The following is a 14649-nucleotide window of genomic DNA, read 5'->3' as shown; positions in this document are numbered from 1 at the left end:
CAGCTTCAGAACCCCCCCGTCTTGTCCATGCACACATTGATGGTGAGTACCACTGCTGCGTCCGTCTCTCCTGGGCCGGCGCCTCAATCTTCGTTCCCTCATGGTCAATCCCCTACTTTTTTCATGATCCGCACATCCCTGACCCCCATCTCTCTCCTGAATTTGGCCTCTCCCACGACGGCCATCCTTCTCCCAGTCAAGTCGAGCCCAGCAGACGCATGCCCAATCGTGCACTCGCGCCATTGTATGTTTGCTTTGATCTGCTGTCGTGCCGAGCATCATGTCTGATTCTTGTCCCATCTCGTTCCACCGCTTTTGACCAGAAGAGCTACCGGCTCTCGCCTGCGCTTCCACCTGCTCTCAATTGACCGCTGACCGTCTCTTTCCTCAGAACGAACCTGATTCCCGGTGACTCGATCCAACGCCGCCCAAGCACCCCCTTCCGGCACGTCCGTCTCGCCGCCGATATTGTTGACGCAATCTCCTTGTCCACGGTCTGAACGCACTGGCAACGAGACATGCCCCGCAAGCTGGCAAACCCTTTCTCGACCTCCTCCGCCATGCCATCGTCTGAAAAGACGGGCGAAAGACGTCCCTCGACCTCGAAAGGAAATCGCATTAGCCAATTCTTTTCTTCAAGTCCCAAGTCCAAGGACCACACCGCTGCCCAGCAGGCGCTGCTCGCCATGCAGCAGCAGCAGCAGCAGCAGCAACCCGCTGCGTCACAACAACAGCAGACGCAGGCCAACGGTGTGCCCGCTGGCATCTCGCCTCCCTCCACCTCTCTACCTATAATATCATTGTCCACCGCCGTTGCGGGCGACCACAGCAGCTCTGAACCACCAACCACGACCCTGTTCCGCCCCAAGTCGGCCGAGGAGATGGAGAGAAAGCGACGTGCCGAAGCTCAGTTTGGTCCTCTCTGTCACCCAAGCCACCTCTATGTCAGCAAGTCGCACGGCAGGCCCCTGGAGCCGCCCGTCGAGGACGAGCCTCCATATTACTTCCTCCTGACTACCTACGTTAGCTATCTGCTCCTCATTCTCGTCGGCCACATCTGCGACTTCTTTGGCAAGAGATTTGGCGACAAAAAGCACTATGACTCCCTCAAGGTTCAAAATGGATTTGCTCCGCTCAATGATGACTTCGACAGTTTTTATACCAGACGATTAAAGATGCGACTAGATGATTGCTTTGCCCGACCAACTATTGGCGTTCCTGGAAGATTCATCACTCTAATGGACCGCAAATCCAGCGACAACAACCGCTCCTATCAGTACACTGGCACCTACACCGAGACCCTCAACATGAGCTCCTACAATTACCTAGGATTTGCCCAATCCGAAGGACCCTGCGCCGATGCCGTCGAGGAGTGCGTCAGGCGTTACGGCGTCACCTCGGCCAGTCCGCGTGGCGATGCTGGCACCACTGATTTGGCTCTCGAGGTCGAGCGAGAAGTTGCCTCTTTTGTTGGCAAGCCTGATGCCATGGTCTTTTCCATGGGCTACGTGACCAATGCCAGTTCCTTCCCAGCTTTAGCCTCAAAAGGTTGTCTCATCATCTCTGATGAATTGAACCATGCCTCTATCCGCATTGGAGCCCGTCTTTCCAATGCTGTCATTCAGTCCTTCAAACACAATGACATGTATGATCTGGAAAGGGTTCTGCGAGAAAACATCTCGCAGGGCCAGCCGCGTACCCACCGACCATGGAAGAAGATCTTGGTTGTCGTCGAAGGCTTGTACTCGATGGAAGGCACAATGTGTGACCTGCCGGGTATTCTTGCGCTGAAGAAGAAGTACAAGTTTTATCTCTTTGTCGACGAAGCCCACTCTATCGGTGCTCTGGGACCTCGTGGTCGTGGCGTCTGTGACTACTTCGGCATTGAACCCTCCGAGGTAGATATCCTGATGGGCACCTTGACAAAATCTTTCGGTGCAAACGGTGGCTACATTGCAGCTGAGAAGCACATCATCGATAAGCTGAGAAGCACAAACGCCTCCACTCAATACGGCGAATCACCCGCTCCATGCGTCTTGATGCAAATTTTGGCCTCGTTGAAGCTCATCACGGGTGAATTGTGCCCGGGCCAAGGCGAGGAACGCTTGCAACGCATCGCCTTCAACTCCCGTTACCTCCGTCTCGGCCTCAAGCGTCTCGGCTACATTGTCTATGGCCATGATGATTCACCAATCATCCCCGTCATGCTGTACAACCCTGGAAAGATGCCTGCCTATAGCCGTGAAATGCTCAAGCGCAAGATTTCCGTCGTTGTTGTCGGGTACCCCGCGACCCCTCTGATCAGCTCCCGTGCCCGTTTCTGCGTATCCGCTGCCCACAACAAGGATGATTTGGACAGACTTTTGGCTGCGTGCGACGAAGTTGCGGATGTCATCCAACTCAAGTTCTCTACTGGCGTTGCCGGCGGTCTGGAACCTCTTCCCGCAGGCGTTGACGTTGCCGCTAGTGAAGAGAAGGAATGGAGAAGGGCTAGTGGCATTCCCCTGACTCCTCCCAGATGGAGTATGGAAGATATTGTCCGTTACGGCGTCCGTGATGCCAAGCGGCCCTTGCGGTAGACTATGGCGAGCAGTAGGCAGAGAAAGAACCCTGTGGTACAGTAATTTGGAATGATCGAGTCGACATATTTGGGGCGTTGTTTCTATACGCGATTCACGGGTCGGGCACTCTGAGTGCGGTGTTTTTTTTCTTTTGTCTTTTTCTTCTTCTTCTCGGGCTTCCATGTGGAAATTGACCAATCGCGACTGTACCAGTCTGCAGATGTTGGTGAAAAGCTGCCTTTTCTTGTCCTATTCCACGCTGTGCCGTCCTGTGACCTTGTCTGGCGCCGGCTGATGTATAGGCTGCGCTGATTTCACTGCGGCATTCTCACATATATATATCCTTTATTGCACCTACGGCGAATTGGCTTGTATGGTTAGTCACAAGCCGACAGCAATAATATCATCACTTTGCGGAGGGGAGTGGAGTGGAAGGGTGGTTGAAGAGGAGCAAAGGGCTTGAGACTTTGATAGCGGGGTACAAGATAACGCGGAGAAAGTAGACGATTCCTGAAGACATGGATTGTATATATAGCATACTGGTTTATGACCTACTAGCAAGTCCGGTTGCCACAACTCCAAGCCGACACCAGAGAGGACTGACTAATGAAGTGGCCAAAGGCAAAATGAGTTGATGTTGTGGACTGATATGTGCACCATGTGAATCGAGTTCCAATCTGGTTGGAGCCCAATTCTGTCGTAGCCATATGTACGCCATCATGTTGCCGCAAGACAAGGGCAACGGCAAAATGGACAGAGTGACCCAAGGCATAGAGAGACGGGAGAGATTGTCGAGGCACTTGCAAGCTATCGATGGGATACGGCAATGATCATAGGACTCCTGTCTGAGGCAGTGTGGTCTTGGATAGTCCAATGCCATGGGATGAAACGGCGCGTCCATGTTTAGATGTTTCCATGGCTGAGCATGGGCTTCCCCTCGAGGTTAGATAAGAGAGCTAATGGAACGTCATGAGCCCGGCGCGGAGGCAACCGTATGTTTAAGATGACGAGCGCCGTGAAGCTCTCCTCGCCGTTTGTTGGGCGGCGGCCTCAAGATAGCAGCTGAATCTGAGACGCTGCATGGTCAAACGAGCCTACCTACTATTCACACATACGAAAAAAAAAAGTGGTTGCCATGTTGGCATGTGACGGAGAATGGCGATGGGTGCCCGCACTCGGCAGAGGCAGAGGCAGAGGCAGAGGCAACGTCGATTTTTGGGAGTTTTGGGCTTCTTGCCGCGGGAGACGAGGCGGCGTGGCTTACATAGACACTGGTAGGAGATGGGGTTTCCGCAGTGCGCCGCTGGCGATTGTTCCAGCCTATGACGGAGTTGTGCAGACGGCGATGCGCCGTCTTTTTCAAGACGAGATGATGAGGGAGGGCGGTGACGTGCTCGTGCCGTACGAACCGCCGAGCTGCCAGGGCCGGGACCCGGAAAGGCCAAGGGAGGTGAAGGTGAGGCTGCCTGTTTCACCGTGCTCGGCATTTTGGACGACTCGGAGAATAAAACGACCACCACTACGGAGTACTACCAGCAGACACTGTGGAGCGGGGGGCGTTTCTGCGCAGCGCCTGGCCAGAAAGAAGAGCAGAGACAAGACAAAGGATTTTGGTCCGAGGGATTTAAAAAAAAAAAAGGACGAACTGCAGATGGGGTTTGGAGAGCGGATAGAGACGAGCAAGGCTGGGAAGGACACCAGAGGACCTGAAACGCAGACACGGAGAGCGCGGGCAGGGGATGCGGGAAATTCAGAATCGTCACGGCGCGCGCGGGTGTAAATGGACGCACGACGGGCTGTTTCATGGACCGCCTGTCGCCATTCCCCGGCCCCCCTTCCTCCAGTCTGCAGTCTGCAGTCTGCGGTGGCCAGGGATTGATTGGGAGCGAGCGGGTGTGTTGAAGCCAAGAGTTGGCAAAGATTGGCGAGAAAGATCGAGCATGGGAACGGGGGGAAGCAAGGAAGCAAAATTTTCCTTTTCTTGTTGGGTTCATGGGCGGGCGTGATTCTGAGGGCTGAAAGGCTTAGCTCAAGATGGGGTTCAACGGTCTGGTTCCCTTTGTTCCTTTTTCTTCTTCTTCTTTCAAGTTACAAACATTAAGAGGGATGTTGCCTGGCGGTCTTTGAGAAACAGCAACCCCCACAGACAATGGACGAATCTGTAACGGGTTTGCTTGCCGGCAGTTGGGGATTTTGTGATGCACAGTCAACGGGCTGGATGCACATCCCCCAGACATGAACGTACCTGCTTACTTTACCTCAAGTACTTTAGATAGGTACTTGTCAAAGACCCGTAGCCGCAGGGCATTGCGTTGCTCCGTATTTAATACGGGAGACCTGAGATGGGAACGAGTTTGGCGCGGGTATCAAGAGTCTGGTTGAACCGGAGCAAGAGACGGGGCAGTGCCTCTCGACTGTGGATGAGAGGAGAGCATGATGGATGGCTTGCTTGCCATGTAGGGATTCCAGGCGTTGACTGCGTGTTGATGGCTTTCACTTATACTACATACATGGCACGAATGAAGCCGAGATCACACACGGCAATCGGAGGAGCTTGCGAGGCAAGGAAATGAGAGCAAAGGACCGGCCTAAATGTATAAACTACGCATTTGTTGCCGTCCTCGCTACACGCCTTGTCACGACATCTTCATCCCAGAAACATATCACAAGTCCATCTGCGATTCTCACCTCAAACTAGCAACTGGATAACCATAATCCAGACCCTTGGAGACCCTTGTCCGTTCAAGTTACACAGGGCACCCCCATGTCACATCTGCAGGTCCAACATCGTATTCTTCTACCGCACCGCTAGCATGCAGACGGGAAGGCAAAGGGTATCAGGCCGTGGCGCTTGGCCAGAAACGCGCCGCGTGCAGATGTTGAAGGCACTCTGCCGTGTAGCAGATGTAGGGCAGCAAAGTTGATTCGTTCCTCGGATAGGTTGGTTAAAACACTTTGTTTGGAGGCGTATTTCTCTTTGCTCCGGCCTGCTTGCCCACAGGCATACATATATAGAGCCGTCTCTTCGTAACCTCAAACAAAGAGGCACAAGGCGAATCCACCACACCCCAGATTGGCCGGGGAGCCAGGAACATGGGAAAAGGCCTCTTGTCTGACCCTGGGACGGTTGGGTTGGCGCCGCGGCGACATTGAAGAGTCAAGACGGTGGTGGAGGCCGGCACTTGGCCAAACGCTCGACTTCGTACAGCTTGGCTGACGTTATCCAAGGAATCACTTGGGTAAGCATTCTTGCTCAACCGGGCATTGCTACTATTATGTACAGAGCGTCAGTGATTCTGCTCCGTCTGGTTCAATGTTGCGGGGAAACCTGTCCGAGAGCGTCAAGCCGTTTCCATCCGCATCGGATACCAGCTCCTGGTCTCTCCAGCATCCGAGCAGCTCGAAGGACTCAAAGGGGCCAAAGGATGCACTGGCCATGATGCGCATTTGTGCAGATGCACAGAGTACCCGGTTCATGGTGCCGATGCAACTTTGCATATCATGCATGTAGATGTCGGTCGGTGGTCCAAACTGACATGGAGCGCCCAACATTGAGAACCAGACCTGACCTGCGAGGTGCCAAGAAGGCACCCGCCCTGTGCCTGACCTTGACCCCCCTGCCCTGCCTCCTGCCCCCAGGTGCCCCCTTGCCACCCCCCGCGACCTCCACCTGAGCTGTCTTTTGTTGCACGCACGTATTGACCCTTGAGCGGCGAGGCCTGACAAGCTCGATACTAGTAGTAGTACTCCGTACTGGCATTGGGAATTTTGCACCGAGTCCTTGACCCCAAAAACTGCATACCCCATCTGCATCTGAACGCCTCAACTGCTAGAGCGGACGGCTGCAGCAGATAATGACGCAGGCCTGCGCGGACTCATTGCGAGACCACACGAGGCGCCTCAGTGCTGGCCCCCCCCCGGCCGCCTGGAGAAGCTACTTACTTTACTTTATGTACTTGCTGCCCGCCGCCCCTATCCGCCGATGGCTGGCCAGGTACTCAAGCGCGCAGCCCAATACCACCGGTTGACATCAACCGCTAATAGTACATGTAGTAACTTGTGTACCACCATTGACCACCACAACCACCACCACAACCACCACCACCACCACCGCTACCAGACCAGACCGCCGCTGGCACTCCTTGGCCTGCCTCAATGCCCCAGTCCCGTTCGCCCGCTGCTCTCCCTCCCCCTTTGTCATCTTCAAGCGCCTTTGCTCCACCTCAGCCTGGCCTGTGCACCCGCGAGCCGACTACAGCCAACAATCGCCTTGTCCTCTCGTAACCACGACGGTTCATCATCAAAAACTCAAAACACACCCCCAAGGGCGAGCACGCCTATATTTCCCACATCGCCCTCCCAGCTTCGGACTCTGCTCTCCCCCTTTGCGGTACCTTTGCCTGGCAAGCTCGTCCTCAACATGATGAGCTTCGATGGCGGCACGGCCTACGCCGAGTCCGACGCTGATGACGAGTACGAGCGAAGCATGGGCGACCACTCCCCCGTTGGCGATTCCGAGGCCTCACCCATCGACTCCGAGTTATCGACTTCCGCAGAGCATACGCCCACCACCTACGCACATCGCAGCAGTGCTGACCGATTGCCCGAAACCATCATCACCGAATGGAATGCCGACGAATGTGCCGACTTCATCTCCACCATTGGCCTGCCGCAGTACGCCGATGCCTTTGTTGGTACGTTGACGAACCAGCTCCGGACCACCACTTCTTTCTTTCTGGAAGCCCATCAGCCAGAATCAGAGACCATAATCCATTGTTCCAGAATCTTCACTGACTGAACCGCCGCTTTGTGCGTTTGCTTCCGCAGAAAACGAAATTGTTGGCGAAGCCCTGGTCGCTCTGCAACACGAAGACTTGAAGAGCATGGGCATTGCCAGTGTCGGCCATCGATTGACAATATTAAAAAGCGTCTACGATGTGAAAAAGGCACAAGATGTACCGATTGAGAGCGATCACTACTTCCCGCTGTGTACGGTACCCCTCCGCCTTCTTCCCAACCCTTCAGAAATACCTCGTGCCATCCAGATCAAAGGCCCCCCCTTTCTCCCCACAAAAATAAAGAAAAATGAGCAGATACAAAGGAAATAACCATTTGCTAATTGTCGGATGATACAGCTGCCGATGCTGAAGCTCAATACGCTACAGCCACTCTCAAAGACATCAAGCACCTTGTTGAACAGCTGCGATTACGAGACGAGCGAATGAACTTGTTGGAACAAGACTTGCGACGTATGACGGACGATTTCAGACGGCTCAGGGAAGATATGCTCCCAGCTCTCCGCCTCGTCAAAGACCAGCAGACACCACTGCCAAACCTCAGTGGCGGCGCCCTTGGACAGGGGTTTCCATACGAAGCCACGATATCTCCTCCTGCACCTACACCGCCACCAGGCTCTGGCCCAGGAGGCGTCAAACGACAGTACTCACAACGAAAAATCCTCATAGGCGCAACCCCCAAGAACGCTTCACCTACTCAAGTAGCCCACGACAGGTCCATTGCTGAACAAACGCTGGATCCTTCGAGCGCCGCCGAACGGGCCGTCCTGTCGTCGTCACATCTTGCGGCAATGAACGGACAGACGTCGTCGGCGCATCCCTCACCAAATATGCCCTCTCCAACATCACCGCAAAACTATTCTAGCAGCACTACTTTGGGGGCACGATCCTATCGAGGGGAAACGTCTGCACCGTCAAATCGATCCACAATGAATGATGCGGACCATGGCATGTACATGTCCAGGGACAAAGGTGTTATCCCCCCGGGTCCACCTAGACGCCGCGAGACCCCTGTTCCCGACACCCCGACGCCAAATTCGAATGGATCTTCTGTTGAAATATTCAAATCTTTTCGAGTCAGCATGGATGATCCGTGCTACAAGGTACTCCCGGCAGCGCTCAAGAAGTATCAAATCAACGCCCCGTGGGACCAGTACGCCTTGTACATTGTCTACGGCGACCAAGAGCGGTGTCTTGGCATGGAGGAGAAACCCCTGATTCTGTTTAAGCAACTTGACAAAGAAGGCAAGAAGCCCATGTTTATGCTCCGGAAAACCACAAACGCCCAAGTTGACAACGAACCTGGTAGTGCTGGCATAGCCAATGCAGCCAGAGGGGCGTCCACTGGCTATGATCCACCTGGAGGCATTATATGAGGGCGACGCAGCTGCTGATATGCAGTCTGTTCCGGTAAATGCGGCCAATCGGATTTATTGTGTCAGAGACGGAGGGTATTGCAGTGTTCGCTTCAACGGGCCAGCCAGTTCAAGCGTGTCAAGGAATTGCGCTGGAGAAAGTGAGGAGACCATCCAGCGGACATGAAATTCCCCAAAGGTGCTTGCTTGTGCAGGTGGCAGTTGCTACGAGCTTCCGCATGATTGATGGTCTGGGACACGATAGTCTCGAAGATTTGCGGGCTCGTGCTACTCTGAGGCTTTTGGAAGCTGCACCCATGGCACATTTCGACTACATGGGGTGGCTTTTGCGCCTCGAGATGCCAAACCCCTCTGAAGCCTACTCCAACCTACTTGACGCTAACCTCAGCCATTCCTTCTGGCACACTATACTACTCCTCATACCACCCGTGCACCCCTTGGCATATTTCTACACGTCTTCTTCTTCCTCTTTTTTTTTTTTTTTTTTTTTTTTTTTAGCACTTGTTGTTTACGCGAACATACCTTGCATAGCAGCTCTGGCATTGATTGACCCTCACTCCACACCTCTCTGTCATGTTGACAAGAAAATTAAGTGATTGGTTATCTTGATTGGATGGGACAAAGGAAAGGCGTTTGGGCTGGGCAAAGTTGAATAGTACATGATGTATGACGTCTGCGGCAGAAATTGGGTTCTTTTTGTTCTCTTTTTGAATACACTTTACCATTCCGATGAAAGAAGTTGCCTGGTAACATAATACACGTGGGAAGTAACGGAATGACAAGTTGGATAGAGGATGCGGCAGGGTGTACGGCTGAAAAGGACAAGGACGTACAATGACATTGGACTAATACCTGAATGGAAAAGTCGATGACGGGGCTCGCGTGTGGCCTTGGCTCTTCTACATTATGGACTATGGACTACAGGGAATGCCATGTGCGTCGATTGAATGCACGCCATTGCATGTAGAGATGATTTGGAGTGCCGAGAGCTAACGACTCCAGACGTCCCAGGAGACGTCCATGCGAAAAACCCACCTGCAGCATTGAGCGGGAGCCTCCAATAAAACACCAGACGCCTGCCTTGCCATCATGGCGCAGTGTGATGGATGGCCCCATGTCCCGACTAATGGGAAGCAGCCCGACGCGACCCTCACACCCAGAACAGGATCTCGATGGTACTTGACGTGATGGACGTATTTGAAGTTGACAGTGTATGGAATCATGGATATGGGACAAGAGGACATCTGGATGAAGCGGACTTTTCGGCGTTTTGCCATGGCACCCGTGGACCACGCTGGGCCAGTATTCACAGCTACTAGTAGTTTCCGTCAATGGAGGCGGCGGGGAGAGGCGGATGCCATTGATTGATCGCCGATTGCCTGCAGTCCGGCCGGTAGTCTATCGACGGTGGGCGCATTCTAACTTTAACTTTGCACCTGGGCGGACCGGTCGAGTGTCTGGACAGTGGGCAGACCCCAGGCCGTCATTCACCATTCATCATTCATCATTCATTCCCCTGGCCGCACCAAACTCGGGCCTCCTCAACTCGGATCTAGGCATCAAATTCTTCCGGCCCATTTTATCCTTGGATTGATGCGGGTTATTCCCGAGCCTGCACGACGGCTACGAGGGAGAGATTAGAGTAGAGGTTCACGGTTAACTGGTACGACGAGGGTCGGTGGCCAAGCCGCCGCCGTCCATCTGCATCTGCAACCCTCTTTTCTCGCGTCGAGGTAATTGGCGCTGCAAAGGAGGCTTCGCATCGCCCGCAAGCACAGTCGTCGCCAACGCCCTCTGATACGCGCATCCGAGGCGGGCGGTCAATGGTCATAACCGCTCTCTGCCCAACACATCCATCCATCCACCTTCCGGAACTGACAGCCGTGGTCTGGGACAAGAGATTCCGTCTCCAGATTGTCCCATGGGGGAAGGGGAGGGACGCACGACCTGCCTCCTCCATTCACCTTCCACCGACCAGCGTCAGTCAGTCTTCTGAATTGCGCCCGGGGCACAGGAACGCCCAGCATTTGACTTTTTGCGCAACCGCTCAAAACCAACGGCATGAGTGCGGCGACGTTGGACCCGTCGTCATCGAACCCCGTTCCGCCTGCCTGCGATTACCATCACTCATGACCGGATAGGCAAATTGTTCAACAGTTTTTTTTTTTTTTTTCACGTAGACAAGTTTTGCCCCTGGCCTTAGTTGCCAGGGCGTTATACACCACCCACTGACATATACGCATCACTATCAGACGAGAGACATCTACAAGAATCGGAGAGCGGGGCCGAGAAGGCAGGAGAAATAGAAGAACAGAAAGAAGAATAGAGAAGGGCGAGGGGTGGAGCACAGGTCCGAGGAATCAGCAACCATGACGAGCACAAACTTCACCAGCGGCACCGCGTCGGTTGCGACCACGCCGTCGACCACGCCGACGCCGACGCCAACCTCGTCGGGGGGCGTGCCTACAACGTGGCCCTCGACCACGTACACGCTGCCGACGATGACGTCTTGGGGATCAACGCCAAACGGGTTCGGCGACTTCAATGTCGGCGACAGGATCTTGCAGCTCGTCACTAGCGGGTCGAATGGCGAGAAGATTGTTCGCGGCTTTCTTATGGGCGTTGCCATCGGCATCATTCTGGGCGGCGCGGTCTGCTGCTGGGTTCCGTGTTTCGGGAGAGGCAGGCAGCAACGGCGTGAAAGGAGGAGACAGCAACGAGGGCAGGCCCAACCACAGGGCCGTGATGAAGCGCAGCAGCATCAAGGCGGCCAGACGGACGGCCAGACGGACGGCCAGGCGACGACGGTAGCAGCACCTCAGACCGAAGATGCGCCGGCCGCGGAGAGGAGCTACATACGTCTGCGTTGGCATCGACTTCGACGGCGGCAAAGGGTTTAACCGGGGACGGCGGAATTGCGCTGGCCATGGCTGTGTGCAGTTCTTGCCCATGGGATGGAATACTCTTTAGCGGATATGTTCTTATCAGTCACAAGACACAAGATGGTCTTTTTTTTTTTCATCTTCATGGTGTGGCCAGGGTTGGTTTGAATACAATGGCGTTTTAGGGCACTACGGGAGCGGATACAGCGTTTTAATGACACTCGCACGAAGACTTATACACAGCAGCGGAGCGTGATGAGAGCACTTTTAGGACATTACACGTTTAGAAAAGATAGAAAGAAAATGTCAACCATTATTCAAAGTCGCTCGTGGCTCTGCCGAGCCCTGCAGAAGGCTGACGCTTCCTGGTCGCGTGCCACGACAGCATGGCCAAGGACAGTGCGTGACATGTCGGGGGTGCTCCTCGTGACCCTTTTGCCCGGCGAGCAGCAGAAGTAGAGCCGGCAGTACAAGCACGGCGTGAGGCTCAGGCAAAAAACAGAAATCCCACGAAATTGCCTGGGGTATTCCAAAAAAATAATAAAAATAAAACAAAACACATGTGGTGAGGCACGGGCCGCTGGCCTCGCCACATGAAGCACAAAGGAGGGCCCTCAGCCCCGACTGCCACGTGTGACGGATTCGTCAGAGTAAGACGATGCTGTCGGTCTCGAGTTCATGCCGTGCCCCGGGCGCGTCTGGACAGCGACAAGGCTGTGAGGAAGGGTCGTCATGGCACAGCCTCGGAATGCGACGATGGACGTTGTGGCCAAGACGCTGGGAGTCGGAGTCGCTGGTGGCGCAGCCCAGAGCAAATGACGTACCTAATGTATCACTCCTTTTTCCACATTGGCTGTACGGAGTGGCCCGTCAACTGGTACCTTTTCCTGCTTTACGGAGCTTAGTAGTACGATAGTATGTACATGCGCTGACAGAACCCCACCATCAATGATGGATCCTGCTGCGGGCCACTGGTGAGCAGTTGACGTGCGCGGGCGGCTGCGCGTCAGTTTCCGGAGTCGAACATGCTCTCAACATCCCTGTCCATCCTGCAACGCAGTTGTGCTCTTGTTTCCATCTTTAGCGGGCGTGTGCCGTCTCTCTTTTCCCTCTCGGCATCTTGGTGAGCTTGGTCTTTTCTTTCTCTCTTAAATATTTCGTAACCTAGCGCTTGACGGCAACGACGCCCCTACAAACTACAACCATAAAACGCATACCACGCACTGCACTGCACGGCCTCATTTCCCTCGGACCAGGCAGAGACGTTGACCGGCACGCCGCCGCAAGCTTCGCGACAAAGATGCTCGACGATAACCTCCCCACGTTTCGACTCCGGCAATCCTCCGACAACCCCCAGAACACCCTGCTCTACTTCACGCACAACGGATCCGAGCCCTCGCCCGAATACCTGCTGAAGCGACCGCTGCCGTCCGAGTCCCGGAACCAGTACGCCCTCGGCCTGCTCGACGTGAATCACCCCTCTGTGATATACGCCGAAGTTCTGCTCCAGCCCGAATGGACCCAGCCGAGTCTGTCGGCTGCCGAGCTACGGGCCCAGAATGGCGTTTCGACGCCCCTCCCCATGACGCCGGAGGCTTTCAACGTGCTGCTGTATAATCCGGACCAGAGCATCGCCGTCAAGCGAAACCATGGCAGCTGGAGCAAGTCCAACACGTGGGACTTTGAGGTCCCCGAGCGGAGCTTCAAGGTGCCCAGCTCGAGCCAGATCGATAGGGACACCACGCCTGCCATTCCGGAGCTGGCCCCCAAGGTGGTGTTTCGGTGGAAAAAGGACGGCCGCCTGAGCAAAGACATGACTTGTTACATGTCTGGGAGAAGTGTGGGCGGGAAGAAGAGCAAGGAGCCCGACATCACGATTGCCATGTTCCAGGCGGGAAAGAATGAGAGCGCCGTGACGATTTACGAACCCAACATGGCTCGTGTCGAGGTCGAGGACCGCAAAGGCCTCGAAGTCGCCCTGATACTGAGCGCCGAAGTCATCCGCGACCTGTATCTCGTCCCGCGGCAGGACCCGTTCAACACGGCAGGCGGACCGGGGCCATCTGCTCCAAAGACGTCGAGGCCATCGGCGTCGCCGCCGCAACAGATGCCCATGGCGTCTGGGGCTCTGGGCCCCGGAGTCTCCCCCGCCGGTCCAGGAGCCAGCCCTTCGGCCCTGCAATCAAGTGTCGACGCCGAGACGAGACGTCTGCAAGCCATGGTGGCGGAGGAAACGCGCCAGACACGAGAGCGCGAGAAACGAGACGAGGAGGAGCAGAAGAGGATCCGAAAGATGCTTGAGCAAGAGGAAAAGGAGCGTCGCAGACGCGAGGCCGAGGTCGAAAAGGAGACGGAGCGTCTGCGCAAGCAATACGGCGTCCCGGCACCCCCCAACGGAGGACCGCCCGGCTCTTCGCCAGCGCTTCCTCCACGGCCCGGTCAAAATCAGTACTACGCCTCGGGCGGTCTGGGCTCGGGACAACCGCCCATGCCCCCGCGTCCCAATAGCGTGGGACCTCCGCCGCAGCCGGAATCGTCGAATGCCGGTGGCAGGAGGAAGCATTCGGGTCCATTTGGGGGAAGCGTCAGCGGGCTCTTCCATAGATCTGACGAGGACAGGCGGAACAAGGTGGAGAAGAAGAGGAGTGTGCACTTCTGAGACGGGCGGTTGTATTTTTCTTCTTCTCCTTTTCATTGAGGAGTGGTGTCTGCATGGCTAGCGGTATTTTTTGTTCTTGTCGTATTTTGGTCATTTGGATGGGTATACCTTGGGTTAATTGTATGACGACTTGATATGAAGATGGTTTCGACAATGTCGAGTGTGTATAGCGACTTTGGAGATTTCGCAAGAGCACGGTATGCGGCGGAATTATACTTGGCGTGGCCCCTTTACGCTGGCTTTTTCTCGTGTTACTAGCCTGACGTGCTGCCCTGCCCGGGATACTCGTCTCTGCAAGTACCCGGGTTTTGTAGGCCGTCGTCACTGATACGTGTGACGGGTGTTTACTTGCGGTGCTCCATGTCGTCTTTCTTT

General features: G+C 54.9%; 4 protein-coding genes across 4 annotated transcripts; 3 read left to right on the top strand and 1 right to left on the bottom strand.

Annotated features, from left to right (window-relative positions):
- Window positions 1–560: 560 nt before the first annotated feature.
- lcb2 (Serine palmitoyltransferase 2) lies at window positions 561–2579 on the top strand (the record flags this gene model as incomplete). Its single annotated transcript, XM_014692023.1, has 1 exon — window positions 561–2579. One exon carries the CDS (start codon window positions 561–563, stop codon window positions 2577–2579), a length of 2019 nt encoding a protein of 672 aa, XP_014547509.1.
- Window positions 2580–6981: 4402 nt separating this feature from the next.
- Window positions 6982–8733, top strand: STE50 (the record flags this gene model as incomplete). The annotated part of the gene is made up of 3 exons (XM_014692022.2): window positions 6982–7255; window positions 7389–7550; window positions 7697–8733. 3 exons carry the CDS (start codon window positions 6982–6984, stop codon window positions 8731–8733), a joined length of 1473 nt encoding a protein of 490 aa, XP_014547508.2.
- Window positions 8734–10996: 2263 nt separating this feature from the next.
- G6M90_00g041640 (uncharacterized protein) lies at window positions 10997–11661 on the bottom strand (the record flags this gene model as incomplete). Its single annotated transcript, XM_066130286.1, has 2 exons — window positions 10997–11392; window positions 11593–11661. 2 exons carry the CDS (start codon window positions 11659–11661, stop codon window positions 10997–10999), a joined length of 465 nt encoding a protein of 154 aa, XP_065986372.1.
- A 1254-nt stretch (window positions 11662–12915) lies between these two features.
- On the top strand, window positions 12916–14274 carry G6M90_00g041630 (uncharacterized protein; the record flags this gene model as incomplete). The annotated part of the gene is made up of 1 exon (XM_014692020.1): window positions 12916–14274. One exon carries the CDS (start codon window positions 12916–12918, stop codon window positions 14272–14274), a length of 1359 nt encoding a protein of 452 aa, XP_014547506.1.
- Window positions 14275–14649: the final 375 nt, after the last annotated feature.

The sequence above is a fragment of the Metarhizium brunneum genome, chromosome 2, assembly GCF_013426205.1.
Source record: "Metarhizium brunneum chromosome 2, complete sequence".
In the NCBI taxonomy this organism is placed as follows: domain Eukaryota; kingdom Fungi; phylum Ascomycota; class Sordariomycetes; order Hypocreales; family Clavicipitaceae; genus Metarhizium; species Metarhizium brunneum.
Note: the sequence above shows the minus strand (reverse complement) of the source record. Positions and strands in the feature narration are given on the sequence as shown.